The sequence below is a fragment of the Lytechinus pictus genome, chromosome 2, assembly GCF_037042905.1.
Source record: "Lytechinus pictus isolate F3 Inbred chromosome 2, Lp3.0, whole genome shotgun sequence".
NCBI lineage: Eukaryota > Metazoa > Echinodermata > Echinoidea > Temnopleuroida > Toxopneustidae > Lytechinus > Lytechinus pictus.
The window spans coordinates 9,552,079-9,568,232 of NC_087246.1; the positions used below are offsets into that span (position 1 = coordinate 9,552,079).

Here is a 16,154-nt window from a genome sequence, read left to right on the forward strand (position 1 = left end):
TTTTGACTTGCACACAACTAATTTTTAAATCCAATATGTGCAGAGCGAAAATATTATAAATAAATAAATACATGAAATCAAAGTTTTTTTATAGTAAAAATTTGATTAGCAGTTTAGGAAATTCACACACATTATGTTATAACAAGGAGAAAAAGAAAAAATTCCCAAAATTAGCAGAAGAACAGATATTTAGGAGTGCATTCATTTTTTGTAATGTACGATCATCTTTATGAAATGTTATCCTGTTACTAGTTTATTAACAGCTACTAAACTGAATATTATGTAGAATAATGGTTTGATTGGATAACAGTAAGATGTTAGCATTTTGAAGTGATCTTTATAATACCTCAATGTAGTGGAGAGTGCCTTTTGAAGTACAGTCCGACCTCTCTTATACGGCCTCCTCTTACCCGGATCTCTCTATTATCCGGACACACATTTGCTGAGATTTTTTTTTCTAGTTCTATCTAGCATGTGGGGAAATGAGATTTCAATCTAAACTCAATCCTACACAAACTCACTTTGATTACACATATTTTCCAATATAGTCTACCTACAACCACATTATTTTTCATGAAAATATCTCACCCAAACCACCGAAAGAACTTAGACAGAATAATTTTCCAGTAAATCAGGGTGCAGCACAAACATTTCATCACATTCTCTTTTTATTTCCCGGGGGGAAAAAACAACACATGTCTCGCTAGCTAGCGCTAGGCCCCAATACAGACAGCGCCATCTATCATGTTTGAGCCTACAGTCAGTATAACAATGGCTGACTTTGCGAAGCTGCGATACCCTCCGCGATGATCCAATTGTAAAACTTAGTTTCATCAAGTCATTTCTCTTTCTTTCGAGGTATGCTCGATGTATACCGTAAGTAACGGTGTATTAACCGCACCTTTTTCTCGGCGGGATATAAGCAAAAGTCGGGGGTGCGGTTTATCCACGGTGACGGGTCTGAGCCCAGCCGCGTAAACCCTCCCGAACATGTAAGAAGTCTGCCAGTTCACAACACATCGAGTGGCCGGGCGTAGCCGCCCAGGGCAATGTCGTTTAGAGGGGTATGAGCCGCGGGTAATGGGAAGCGAATCAAATAGTGTCCATAACAAATGCACCCTCCTTCATGACACTAATTTCGACTTTATTCTCGATTCAAAGCAGCGAAGTTCCCTGGCTAAGTTCAAAGAGACGCAAAGCATTCTCGGTAATAATTTGTCACAGCTGAGCAAGAGCCGAGAGCTAGCTTGCGTTGTATTGTGGTTTTAGTGCGACTTAAGCTGGCGCTATTCATTTTAACCCCTCAAAGTCCCGTTTCGCGCCAGCTTATTTTTTTCTTTCCTGTTTGCTTTTCATAAGATACCATGTACATCGTGCACCACGTATGAGTGAGAGAGACGGCACGAAGCCGTAAAACAACTGGAAAAAATGCCAATTTCTTTATTTTGTAGATGAATTGATCAAGAACAGCAGATTTCCGCATACCGGTAATCTCTTTGAATACTTTGAAATCTTTAACTTAGTTTTTGTTTCTTCGTACCTCAAATATGCAAGTAAATGTGAGAAGGATTTTTTTTTTTTTTTTTTTTTTTTTAGTCCAAAGTTGGGGGTGCGGTTAATACACGGGTGCGGTTAATACACCGTTACTTACGGTACCTCAATCATTTTAGCAGGTAAATTATCAAAAAGTTTTGGTCATCAGTATATGTCATTTCCTAAAAATTTCATAAAAATACCGCCTATAATTTGCACTGACAATGCAGTGAATACTGTCTGTATGCCCAATACAATAGATAATGTGTATATAACGCTGTTGGGGAGGCAGCTGCGTGTATTTATATTGGGTCTCCCAGATCCGGATAATTCCCTTATCCGGATTGGTGCTGGTCCCAACGTGTCCGGATAAGAGAGGTCGGACTGTATAATGGAACTCTACTCATCAGGATGTTGATCATAGAGTAAATTCATAACTCTATTATCATCATTTAAAAAAAATTAAGTCTTATTCTAAAAATCATTATTCTATTTTCTGTTTTAGTCACAGGTTCTAGTTACTGATAGCTATTTCTAGAACCAGTCCCCACTTGAAATTCTATGTTAAGTAAATGATGCTGTAGCAAATGTGATTCTCTCAAGCTGTAAGTCATGTAATTCCTCCTCTTGAGAATGAAGAAGTACTAATGTATCAGATTTAAACACTAACTACAAGTATGTGGATCTCTCAAACAATATTTGCCCCCTTAGTTTTAGTTGAAATGTTTTAATACTCAATGCATTTTTACTTGTCATATTAGGTTGAATCGAGACAGTTTCCTGTGACCATTCATTTTAACAAGCGTACACCTGTTGAAGACTATGTCACCGAAGTATATCGTAAGGTAAGTGAGTTACTAGTAATCAGTTTATAACCCTTTTCATGATTGACAAATATAAGCATTTCAGTTCTGTTAATTTTTATATGAATTATAAGCATTAATCTAGCAAGCATTTTATTGGTTTTACAAAGCTTGAAGTAATACTTTACCAACATAAAAGATCAGTCCATATTTGCCTCTTCCTTTCCCCTTTTTCTTTCATTAGGTTTTGAAAATTCACCGGACCTTACCACCAGGGGGCATCCTTGTCTTTGTTACTGGTCAAAATGAGGTCAACACACTTTGTCGTAAATTCAAGGCTGTTGGTGAGATGATGCATTTGTAACTTATAAGCATTTTAAACATGGGTGACAACGGGATGATAACTAAATTCATTTAAAAATGTGTCATAGCAAATACAATATTATGGTCTTATCTAACTGTTGCATTGAACAAACACTTACAGAAAAGAAAATCAAAATTATATGCCAAGACAATCAGTTTGGGTTCCAATACTGCCTCACCTTCTGAACCCAACCCTCACTGCATATTTAGTGTTTAATTATGTAAAAGTGACATGGAACATGCATTTTATATGGAAAAAAAGTTAAGCAAAGTGGAAAATCAACAATGAGAAATTTTGACATTTTTTGCCCTTTTGAGGAAAACAAAATGATATTGTAAATGTACTTTATCAAATTTCTCTTGGAACTATCTTATACATTGTTAGAAGCACATGATATTAATTTAGATGTGTAAAACATGACATTCATTTGTCCAACCCTATTTGGTTGTAGTCTCTGATTACAGGATGTATCATAAAAAATATTAGACATTTGCTTTGTTTCTTTATCTAGAGACTTTACTTCTTTTTGCACATACTGTTTATACAAATTTGTATGATTAAGTTCCATGAGTGGTAATGTTGTGTCATTATGTAGGGAAGAGACCTGGACCCAAGCAGACAGGTACTGAAAAATCAGGGACAGGTTCAAATGAGGACCAGGACCTGAAAGAAGACCAGGAACCAGTCCAAGAAGATCTGAAGAAGGAGGAAGCAGAGAAGAAGGCTTTCAAGAAATGGAAATTACCCAAGATCAGTTTGGACAGGTGAGCCAAAGTCAATCTATTTTATATATCTTCAAACATTCCTGAAAGTTTTAACAAATATTTTATGTTATATTAACAATACTTAATTGCCCCCATTGCTTGCTAAAGAAATTGAAATAGCACCTATATTTTTTAGCAAAAGTCCAAGTGGTTCTTGATTCCTGAACCAAGAATGGTCAAGTATCTTAAGTGATGAAGTTAATGCTTTGTGATGGAAATATAAAACTTGACACTAGCTTGACACTAGCTGGCTCACTATGAAAATTTCACTCTCTTACTCTAGCAAGAGGTATCATTCTTGTTTGTATCAAACTTTACACAAGGTGGGGCTGAAAGTACCATTTTTAAAATGTCTAATGAGAGTATTGCCTTATTAGTTTTTCTTGAATTAGAAAGGAGAGAGAGCCCTGCTATTGAATACTTTTATGTATTTTCTTAATGCATAGAAGCACTGTTGAAAGGTCTGCAATTTGAATGAAATAGTGTAGACGTATTTTCTCTGCATTTTGTACTTGCACCTTAATGAATGAGTTGGGTTGGAGGAGGTATTTTGGCCTCTCAGATTTTGACCAGAAATTGCTAAATTGGGTAGGGTATGTTGTCATGTAAAAGGATTTTTTATCATACTCTTTCATATCTTTTATACCTTATGTCATACATGTAGTTATTCAGCCCAGCCTCATGATGTGGAGAATGATGTCGATGATGAAATAGATGATGATGATAATATTGACAGTGATGGTGAATCAGAGGAAGAAGTTGATGATGGAGTTGAAGAGGATGAGGTAAGATGAGGTCAAGAAACTATTTCAACTTCAGTTTTAGTTTATGAAGTGATACCACACTAATTGCCTCAGGTTTCATTATAACAATGATGTAAATATATGTATGAGGTCTGGTGGGTGTTTCATAAAGCTGTTCGTAAGATACGAATGACTTTACGCACGACTGGTGATCCTTTCTTGTGGTATGTGATATCCCTATGCAATTGAGTTATGACCTAAGAACATGTTCCAGTCGTGCGTAAAATTGTGTGTAACTTTACGAACAGCTTTATGAAACACCCACCTGGAATTGCAAATTACGTTTCTACTCTTGTGTTTCAGGACTTAGTCAATAGAAAATAACCATTCACTAATGTTCTTCACTAATGTATTATTTGGCTATTCATTTATGAGTTGCATGGAAAATTAAGTTTGCTCAACTTTGCTTATTAAAGTTTGCTTTAAATTTACTGTTATTATTATTATTATTACACCTTAGTCTCTTCCTATTTCTAAGGCATTCTTATTTTATTTATTTATTTTATTATCATTATTATTTTTTTTTTGGGGGGGGGGGGGCTTCTGTGTTATTTCTAAAAAAAGGTAAACTTGCATAATTCGACTTTTCCTGTTAAGTCAAATATTGTCAAAGCAATTCTGTAGACCAGGGGCCTGTTTCATGAAGAGTTGCAACTGTTGCAACTTTGCCATTATGGCAACTACCATGGCAACAGGGCTCAGCAGCCAATCAAGGTTACCATGGTAGTTGCCATAATGGCAAAGTTAAAACATTTGCAACTCTTTATGAAATGGGCCCCAGATTATGAAAAAAATGTGTCTTGTACCTTTTCTAAGTCAGAATTCTCTGAAGTCAAACAGATGTCTGTGGCTTCTATGGAACCAATTTCAGCAAATATACCTTAGATTATATGTTTGTATGCAAGCAGATTAATTTGACCTCCAATATTCCTTGATGAACAGGAAAAGGCATTGAAGCCAGAAGCTGCCGAGGACCAGGTCCCGATGTATGTCCTTCCCATGTACTCCCTCCTGGCTCCTCATCGACAGGCCCAGGTCTTCAGATCACCTCCAGAGGGCAGCAGACTGGTTGTGGTAGCTACTAATGTGGCTGAAACCTCTCTCACCATCCCTGGCATCAAATATGTGGTGGACACTGGCAGGGTGAGTTAGGTTATTTCTTATTCTTTTCTGCATAAATTTAATGCATATATATATATTTATATATAGCAATTGCTGGACTGCCAATCCAGCAAGCAAAATGGTTAACAAAGACAATTCACATGAAAATTGTCAAAAGTCACCCGAGTAAGTTTAAAAAACGGCCTTGTAAATTCTTACTTGGCTCAATACATATTGTGATTTGGCATCAAAAGCAGTTAGAAAAAAAGCCCCCTATAGGAATCCCCTCCCCTTTGCTCTCGATTAATCTTGTATATTGGCCAAGATCCATGTATTTTTTTTAGTGGTCAGTCCAAAGTGGTGTTCGTGAAAGGGAAAAAAATTTGTGTCTTCCCTTTAAAAACAGAAAGTGCATGGATGGTTTGTTCTCAGAAGTATATTGCATTTGATATGCAACCAACATTAAACTGCTTACATGAAGATACCTTGGGATTATTTCTTGAAGCTTTTTGAAAATGATTCCACTGATACTGTTATAAAATAATGAAGTCCTTGCCTTTGATCAGCTCAAAGGAACTTTTTCAGTAAACATGAAATCAAGTAATTTTGCCACTTCTTATTGTAGGTCAAGAGGCGTTTCTATGACAAGGTCACTGGTGTGTCATCATTCAAGGTCACCTGGACGTCCAAAGCATCAGCCAATCAGAGAGCAGGGAGAGCTGGTAGGACTGAACCAGGTCACTGCTATAGGTAATGGTCATTATAAAAGTGATATCTTATATTGAAAAGGGTAATGGTAAATAATATCCACATTGTAAGCTTGTAGATCATGGCATCATAATGTAAAATGAATGGAAAATATCACATCCTATTAATTGATGACAATTACTTTATTTTGTATTGGGGGAGGGGTGGTTGTCCATCTTTGCAACAGAAGTAAATAAGTATATAATGTATCAGTGGAAGTGTGGGATAACACAGAAATGTATCCATGGAAGTGTGATATAATACAGAAAAGCACTCTACCTGAAAAAGTTATCAGAGTCTCTTGAAGAGTATATGAATGAAAATGTTCATACACCCCTTATAAAACTTTACATGAGCTTAGTCAGTAACCACCATTTTTTTTCTTAGGAAATATACTCTTATACTTTTTTCATGCTACCAGTTTCAAATCAAATTTTGTCATGATGGATATTGTTAACTTGATTGATAATCCTATCTTAATAATCTATCTTTTCTCATCAGGTTGTTTTCATCTGCTGTCTTTGGTAATGATTTTGAGACCTTTGACCCAGCTGAGATCACCAGGCGACCTGTCGATGACCTCATCTTACAGATGAAAGTAAGAACTTTTTTTCAGTAATTAACTTCTTTATTGAATAGTTGTGCATCATTCAGATGGTATTTGATATCAAGCACTATTTCAAAGTAACAAACTCTTATATCTTGACCATTTACCGTGATTGAGGTATTGAAATATGTGATTTTTTTTTTTTCCCCCCCCTTTTTTTCAAATTGGTTTTGATCAGTCAAGCATGGAAGATGAATCATTTATGTTACACCATATAAACGAGACTCGTTTATAGCTTTACAATGAAATATCATTTGTCAATTGTATTTATTTGATTAAGTAATGGTAAATCATCAATAATTCTTGGTTTTGTTTTTGTGGGATACACACACACATAGATTTTTTTTTTTTCATTTGTAGGATATGGGTATAGACAAGGTGGTGAACTTTCCTTTCCCAACTTGTCCAGATGAAGAGAGTCTGAAGGTAAGTGAGTGAAAATAACATCTTGACCCAGGATATTGACTGTCTTACTAGTCAATTTCAGTAATAAGAATCTTGACCCAGGAAAAAGATTATTTGAGCGTTCTAGCTTTCTGTTCATTCACATGATTTTACTGCGATGAGTGCATTTCAAAAATCCTCATTTCCGTTTTCAATGTTATTTTCTGATTGATACCAATATTCAGTTAAAGTAATTCATCTTCTTTACCCAAGAATTTGATCTTAAAACTAGTGAGGAAAATGACATATTTTGCTGCATTACTTCAAAGTTTACTTTATATCCTATTATTCAATGAATGAATGAATGGATGAATTTTTTAAATTTTGGTTATAGATGTATTTTATGTATTTTACAAGATGTTAATCTAAATGTTAACACTGTCCTATGCCATGAAATCAAATCCAAGAAAGCATCAATATCTGTCTACCTGCCTATTGAAAAAAAAAGGAACTTCAACGTAACTTTATATTAATCATATGATATTTAAAGCCTGGTAATGATGTTTTCCTGACGTGTCAGACAACTTCAAGGTTGTTTCTTATGGTTCTGTCTCTAGAAGTAAACTTGATATAATTCAAAATATTTGTTTTATTTACTAGGCTGCAGAAAGGTTATTAATCTCCCTTGGTGCATTGGAACAGCCTCCCAAACCAAAGACATTCAGAGATATGAAGAAAGGTAAACAACTCTCAAAATAAATTCAGATTATTAGACCCATATTCTGAACTCTGGTTCAATTTCAACTCTGGTCTTAAGTCGGAGAATGGTTTCAACATATTATTTCTGTATTTTAAAAAAAAAATGTTTCATGCTAACTTGAAACCTCAATATCTATTACTTTTTCAGTGACTTATTTTCTCTATTAAATTCACCAAATGTGGTTTTATGTTTTATCATAATTTGGATGTTTGATAGCTACTAATAGTTTTCATATTTACTTTGAACTAGTTTTTTAGATTTGAACAAGTTTACATTTCTTTTGTTTATCTTGTCTTGTATATGAAAGAGTTCTTCAGCACAAGGATCACAGATGTTGGTCGAGCCATGGCATGTTTGCCCGTTGCCCCATGTTATGCTAAGATGATCTCATTGGGTCAGCAGGAAGGATGTCTGCCCTATGTCATAGCTTTAGTATCAGCACTCACAGTCAGAGTATGTATACACACTTGGAGTCACAATATTAGGGCTGTCACATCCATTGGGTGTTTCATAAATCTGTTCATAAAGTTACTCATTACTTTACGTGCGACTGACACATGTGCTTTGGTGCTAAGTCAGCTACATAGGGATATGTCATTTAGCAAAAGAAGGGTCATCATTCGTGCATAACTAATACAAACAGCTTTATGAATCACCCATGTGAGTGGTTCAACCAGCAAATCATCATGTCGGTGCAGGAACGCCCTTAGCACCACACTTCCGTGCACCTCACCGGTGCAGAATGCCCTAATGCAATGCGCGTAAGTGTGGTGCGTTCCTGCTCTGGCGTTCCTGCACTGACACAACAATATGCTGATGTTGATATGGCAAGCCATTTTATGATTTAATACTTTTTCTTTGTATCAAGAATTTGTTTCCTGATGTCACTAAAAAAATCATTTTATGTTCATAACAAATAAAAATATTTGGTATCAAAAAATTAATAATTGATATCAAAAGTAGGATTAAATGTTAAATGTTAGAATAACTTGCCATGTGTATGTCAACTTGCACAGGCGAAAACAGCCTCTTTGGTAACATATCTACGCTATTCATTTGTGTGTGTAATCCTGAAATGATACAGAGATTTTAGTGTTGTGAAAAAGTGTTGAATAACTTAGTCTGATGTTCATACAGAGGTGCGTAAGTCAGTTTGTAATAAAAAGTAAAGGATAACTAAACGAAATTAATTGAGAATACTTGAATGTGTTTCAATGTTTTCTATTGATAAACTTGAATGATTTACAAACAAAGACGGATGTTTTAGTGAATAGTAGTTTTAAGTGTTGCTAAGATTGTATTTCTCAGATTTGGTTTTATCATGAATAAAGCTCTGTCTCTATTTTTTTAATGTGAAACAATGAAATAATTTTTTAAATGTTTATTTTCTTCAGCTTGTCAATTTATTGTAAAATGTGCTTTAAATGCATGAAGATTATGCGATGAGGTAGTGATTTCATTATTAAAATTTATGTTTGATTTATTCAGGAAATCTTTGAGGAAAGCTCTGTACAAGGAAACACAGATGCAGAGGTAAGCAGTATCTCAGTTATGTTTTTAGAATAGTGATATATAGAATCAGTTTAACTTGTAATCATCCTCAATATGTAATAAATATAACATGCAGTTTATCATATAATTAAAAAATGTACATTGCGTGTGTAAGACATAATCTGTTTTGTAGTAACTCCTGTTGTTATAGATAATATTGTGTTAATTAAACATATGCTTTAATTCAAATTTTTATATTTGTATCTGTATGTTTTCAGAAAGAAGTGCACAAGAAGCTGCAAGCAAGAGTGATGCATAATAAGAAAATATGGGCTGGAAAGGTAAGTTCTAAGCTTTGCTAATCTTTAATGGATCAATCATGTATGAAATCAATATATGAGGTAATTCTTGAGAGATTTTATAGGCTTGTACATGTAGGTGAAGGTTAATTGAAGGTGAAGGTGCATAAATTGAAGGGGTACTCCAGGCTAACAGCAATATGATTCAAACAGATAAAGAAAAATCAGACAAACAAAACACTTACAATTTGACTGATAACTTTGTTATTTTTTATCAGATTTTGATGAAATGTTCGGCATCTGTGAATTTTACTCTATTTATTCAAATATAAATATTTTCAGCCCAGAGCATCTCTTTAAGTAAGATTTAGGATAATGGTGGTGTAAAGCTAAGCTATATCTATGAGGAAGATTGAGGAATTGAATAAGTATTGATGGGAGCACTAACAATTGCTTGCAGGTGTAGATTATTAGAAGTTACATGTATTTTGACAGTACAGGAACTCAAGAGTGTGGCAATAACCACCAAAGCCTGAACTTATTATTTAATATTTGTTTAATATTCAAGCTCTTGATTTTGATTGTAGAGCAACAAAGTAATCAACCTTTTGTCCCCCACCCCCAGGGTGAGAAATCCCTTCTAGGAGACTTGATGGTGTTGTTAGGTGCTGTAGGTGCTTCTGAATACGCTGGATGTACATCTGCATTTTGTGCATCACATGGTCTAAGATACAAGGCAATGGTTGAGATCAGAAAACTCAGAAGACTTCTCACAAATGCAGGTAAGATTTAAAAATTGTAGAAGAAATCCATAATTTTGTGATTGAGTATTGTTAGTGATTCATACCCAAAATACCTTTCATTCCCCCATTTCTTCTTTATTCGCACCTCTGCTTGTAGTAATTATGTTATGAGTATTGGTATTTTATTTTAGTAATTTATACAGGTGAGACCCTCTGAGATTTAGGATAGTTGTGTGTGGTTTTGGTTTTCTTTAGATTGACTTGGGGCTCTTGTTAATGGTCAGTGTCGGGGTCCTGGTTGCCCCCCCTTTCCTTTTTCTCTTTGGGTCTCATTTCCTTTCCTTCATTTTATGCATTTATGATACTATTTTTTTTCCGTTTGTATGAATTTGTGTAATGTATTTGAATATTTACTTATAATGTTTTCTTCATATTTTTATTATGATTCTATTTGTAAACAGTCACATATTTCAGTCTTTGGACTGCTTGCAATTGCAATAAAATCCAATCATACAAAAAAAAAATTCTTGGCACAAATTAGCAATCACAGATTTGTTCCTTACCAACATTTTGAGATTTTATCCATGTTCCTGTTGTCTGTTGCATTTCACCCAAACCTGACTTTAAAAAGTTCTGACAAGTGATGATTTATTCTTGTCCCCTTTCCCATGTTTTAATGTTTGTACAGAACACTTCAATAATTCTTTTGACTCGAACTTCATTCTTTGAATGTAGGCTAATATAATGTCCTCTCTGCAAAACCAAAGCCATGTAGCTTATCATTCTTCTCATCCTTCTCATCTTCTCTGTAACTCTATTATTATTTTTTTGTTTGAATTTTTATCTTGCAGTTAATGCTGTTGATAGTGAATGTGGAGTCTTTATGGACCCTAAGATGGCCCCGCCCACTTCCACTCAGGTAATAAGACAATAATATCTCATGTTCTTTACAATTATTTTCATATTACTTAAAAATTGACTTACCTCACAATAATTTGAATGATTTTTTTTATGGAATAAAAAAGATATTTTGATACTTGTTATTAATTTTTTCATCCCTTTTTATATATTCTCAGGTGAAGATGCTTCGTCAGATTGTTCTAGCTGGCCTTGGACACCATGTAGCCAAGTAAGTCTTTGCTTTCATGTCATCTGTTGTATAATCCTTTGGAATAAGGTGCCTTATGCATAAGTATAACACTGATTATGGACTTCCACTAGCATGAAATATTGGTTTCCCTTTTTAAAAGAGATTTATAAATTTAAAAGAGATTTAGATGAAAAGATGGATGGATGGATGGATATGCTGTATGAATATTAAAAAAAAAAAATATATATATATTGTGCAAATCTACCATGTTTGTGCCACCCTAGTATGATTCATTTAATGTATTATATTTGTTTTAATGAAACCTCACAATTCTAAATACTTTATAACTATCAAATCAGACGAATGTCAGCTGACCAGGAGGGCTTTCAAAGAGGAGGTTATCAGAGCGTTGGCATGGAGGACGCTGTCTTCATCCATCCCAATTCTGCTCTATTCAAGCAGCTGCCGGATTATGTTGTCTATCAGGAAATCATTGAGACCACCAAGCCTTACATGAGAGGTCAGTTTGCTTAACAGAAACATGGGGTGTTTCAAAAAGATTTTAATATCTAAATTCACCCTTTAATTCCAAGTTGCGTGGGGTGTAAGCTGCGTGACTGCATTGGCCAGATCACGCATGGGAGACACTTGCAAGTGCATAATAATATGAGATTGTACATTAACTATCATGTGTGAATTGGTACTCAAGTACATGTATGAATTTATAAAGTGGTATTTAACTTTTTGTGAAACAACCATTGCTGATCATTGTACAAATTCTATGGGAATCGGAAAGATCAGTACTCAACAGGATGTTGCTTTATCTAAAGTGTTGATGATAAAAGTAACTACAAAGTTCAAGACGAGCCCACATGAAAATATTGAAGTATTTTTATCTAGCATGTGTCTTTATGTATTCTGTGGAAATTGCTTGGGGTTTTCATTTTGATATCCATGATTGCAGTTCCCTGTAATGCCTTTCTCGGTCCAATCGTTCATTCATGGTTTTCTCTACTAGGACCCCTGATAAAAACTTTATTATAGAAGATTTGCCATCTCTAACAGTTCAATCAATTACTTTCTTTCATGGAAACGTATGATAGGTCTGGCCTTTCTTCACCTCTCATTTGTTTGTCATCCATCTTGATGAAAACACTTTTCAGAATCTTAGTTTTTGCCTTTTTGGCTACTAGTGAAAAACAAGATAGTGTGTTCACTAGTTTGTAAGGACCAACATAAAAGGATTTCGACAATATTACATAAAAAGTGTCTTATTGTAGGGCAGTAGTGTGTATCTGTTTAGAAGCTATGCTAATAAATGAATCTCTATACACTGATTTCAGGTGTTACAGCGATTGAAGGAGAGTGGTTACCTGTTCTCTTCCCTAATCTCTGTACCTTCTCCAAGCCTCTTGAGGAACCCACTCCTTCATACCATTCTCCATCTGGGACAGTCAAGTGTCACATGACCTGTACGTTTGGTAAGCAGAACCTCATTTTGTATGATATAGCGACGGAGTAATCTGCCTTTGTTTTCATTTATGTATATTTGAAAGTTCAACGTTTCCTGGAGGAGTTTTCATTTAACAGGCCTTCACTACTTGGAGGGATTGAAAAACTACTTGCCTTGCAGACATGTAGTCAATTCCAACACTATCTATTTTTTTATTTCTTGTATGCAGATTGTATGTATCTGTACTACTTGATCATTTTTTTTAGGGGGGGATAGGTGTACTTTTATCAGATTGTGGATATAAACTTGAGATTTGAAACATAGACATTTATTGATATTTTATCCTTAATGATTGAGTTCTGTTATGAATTTATATTGCAAGTGATTGGTAAAGTGTGAAATTAAATTGTGATTCTATCTAGGGAGGAATGCATGGCCTCTTCCAGCCCAAGAATTGGACTTCCCAAAGAGTCTGGACAAAGTCAAATGGTTTGGAAAATTCCTTCTTGAGGGAAAGGTGGGTAGAGATCTTATTAAACGATGTTCCTGATATATCAAGATAATATTCCTTGTCCGACCTCTTTCAATTCTTGTCTTAAAGCCAAACTTAAGAATTCTCATTAAGCTATAATGTTGAGAAGCCATTCAAATAAAAATGATCTTGTCTAATATCATATTAGTGCTTTGCTTATTCTGCATAAAATACTGAGCGATTACTTATTGTCTACTAACATCATTTGGTAGATGATATCATTGTAAATATATTACATTTACTGCTGAATTGTTGGGTTTTGTGGGTTTTATGATCATTACCTCAAATGGATTTTAATTTAACCCTATCTTTTCAGCAGCCATTTTGAATTAATTTCCTGGTTATATTCTCACTATGGCTATTTGAAACTTTTTAATGCATTCTATTCAAATTTTTTTTGTGGGGGTAAGAATTTTCTTAATCAAATATAAAGCTGTCCATGTACACACTTCATCTTGACTTAGATTCTCCAATATACTTTTGATTTGAATGTGGGATGCATGAGTAATTAGTAGTTATTGTTCCATTGTAGGTTATACCTGGACTGAAGAAGTTTACCCCATCTCTTCTTTCTACACCAAGTACTATGATCAAATCATGGGCAAAGTAAGTATACCACTCTCTTCTCCCATCTATGTTTTGGGCAAGTCTGGGTTGTAATCCAAAGAACTGATGTGTATTCAAAGCAAATCTGTTCAGGTAAACTTTACATATGAAAGATTGTCTTGCAGTTGTTCTCTCATATATGATCTCAAATGACTTATTTCATCATCATATTACATGATGAACACCATACATAAATATATCCCTAGTTCTTCTAACACCTAAGTTTGGTTGCCATTCCAGTTGCCAAGTTTTATTTCATGAGAGAGTCTTGCACATTATCTTTTAACATTTGTGATGGACAGATGTTCTTTGGATCTCTTACTCTTGGTGGGCAATACACAAAATTGTTTTAAAGTTGTCTTTTCTAAAGAAAGTGTCTGGGCAATTCCATAAAATATGTATACATCTGACCCCCTGTATATGTATATATATGTGGCTTATTTCTGAAATTATTTGTTTGTTTTCTTGTTTGTAAGAAAAGTTGTAATACTCTCAAATGATCACTGACTGTGCAGCTCATGATTTGAAGTAAGAATTGAATTTAAAAAAAAAAAAGGGGGGGGGGAGGGGTCAGCTTTACACAAAGGTTAATTTCATGGAACTGCCCAGCTTCAAATATTGAAGGCTTTCTCTTGATTATGATGATTTTTATTTCATCACCAGACTACAGCCAAGAACAGAGGTGTTATTGAAAGCTCTAGCAGGGAAAGAAGTTGATAATAAATCATCTCTAATTGATGAATGGAGGAAAGACATACAATGTAAGCATTTCATTCACTCAGTTGTCAGGTTTTTCTTATTTGGATGATGTAATGTATGAGCAAAGATTTCTGGATAATTGTTTCATTTTTTTAGCTACGTGAGTATTACCGATCCGGGTATAATAGAGTACCAAAGTGATGACGTCACAAAAAAATTTGTTTGCATTTCAGCATTTTTGATACCATATTTTGGTAGAGCATCATGAAATACCTCCACTACCAATATTTGTTGTGAATCGGTCCTTGGGGCGTGAGATATGACATCATGAATACATGATTAACCCCATTGAAGTCAATGTATTATTGGCCTGGTTCTAAAAGTTAGGAATCAGGCCAATAATACATTGACTTCAATGGGGCTAATTGTGTATTCATGAGGTATCTGGGTTGTCTGTCCATTCCGTTTTTGTTCTTGCCATAACACAAGAACTGTTTGATGGATTGAGCTTCTGTTTGGATCATGTATGACAATGAACTGATTACTTTTCAGGGGCATGGAAGTCAAAGGTTCAAGGTCACAGAGGTCATTACACACCTTCAAACGCACTGTTCGTGCAATGAATTAATCTCAAACTTGGGTTATGGAGTGATGGTGATCTGATAAATTTTGCAGGTCACAAGGTCAGAGATATGTAATGCTTGTACTAGCTCAGTAACAGTTTGAGGTATCAATTTCAAACTTGGGACGTATATGTTTATTGGAGTCGCAATGATCTGATTAGTTTGGAGGAACAGAGATCAAAGGTCACAGGGGTCATACATCTTTAAATATTTAATTCAAATGTATACAATTTTAAATTCAAGAATTGTTTGGAGGACTTACTTCAATCTTGGTTTATGTATGCAAGCATATAGGAATGACAATGATCTGTAGTTTTGGGGAATGACTACTTCATAAAGAGTGACAATTATCTTATTAGTTTGAGGTGTCAAGGTAATCTTTGAAAGGCCTCTTAACACTAAATAGACTACTTAAGTGGTTTTTTGCTGATCAGTAATAAAGTTTCATATTACCCATGTGTTGGCTTCTTTTCCCCCCTCTCCTTTAGACAAATGATTATTTGTTGTGTGTCATCAGGATCTTCTAATCAGAGACAAAGCAGTCTTAGACCTTGTGGGTATTATATAAAAAATAAGTGTACCATGACCGGTAACTTTGACATTGGTGAACTGGCAAATACACAGTATGAATTTTGTTAGACAAACTTGTGTTAGACAAACCATGTGCTATGAGACCAAACAGAATGACAAACTTGGATTTAACCATCTGGCTCTTGACCAATATTTTCATGATGTCCAGCAAAATCACACAT

General features: G+C 34.7%; 1 protein-coding gene across 1 annotated transcript in view; it reads left to right on the forward strand.

Moving 5' to 3' along the window:
• The window catches only part of LOC129253584 (probable ATP-dependent RNA helicase DHX37), a 28,959-nt gene that overhangs the window by 11,235 nt on the left and 1,570 nt on the right, over positions 1–16,154 (forward strand). Inside the window, exons 9-28 of the mRNA XM_064109028.1 lie at positions 2,295–2,378; positions 2,581–2,680; positions 3,296–3,464; positions 4,129–4,249; positions 5,210–5,410; positions 5,994–6,118; positions 6,617–6,713; positions 7,083–7,148; positions 7,767–7,845; positions 8,174–8,319; positions 9,355–9,399; positions 9,636–9,698; positions 10,282–10,438; positions 11,251–11,318; positions 11,476–11,528; positions 11,849–12,009; positions 12,833–12,970; positions 13,365–13,459; positions 14,007–14,080; positions 14,744–14,841. Coding sequence (XP_063965098.1) covers positions 2,295–2,378; positions 2,581–2,680; positions 3,296–3,464; positions 4,129–4,249; positions 5,210–5,410; positions 5,994–6,118; positions 6,617–6,713; positions 7,083–7,148; positions 7,767–7,845; positions 8,174–8,319; positions 9,355–9,399; positions 9,636–9,698; positions 10,282–10,438; positions 11,251–11,318; positions 11,476–11,528; positions 11,849–12,009; positions 12,833–12,970; positions 13,365–13,459; positions 14,007–14,080; positions 14,744–14,841 — 2,140 coding nt within the window. The remainder of the gene's footprint in view (positions 1–2,294; positions 2,379–2,580; positions 2,681–3,295; positions 3,465–4,128; positions 4,250–5,209; positions 5,411–5,993; positions 6,119–6,616; positions 6,714–7,082; positions 7,149–7,766; positions 7,846–8,173; positions 8,320–9,354; positions 9,400–9,635; positions 9,699–10,281; positions 10,439–11,250; positions 11,319–11,475; positions 11,529–11,848; positions 12,010–12,832; positions 12,971–13,364; positions 13,460–14,006; positions 14,081–14,743; positions 14,842–16,154) is intronic.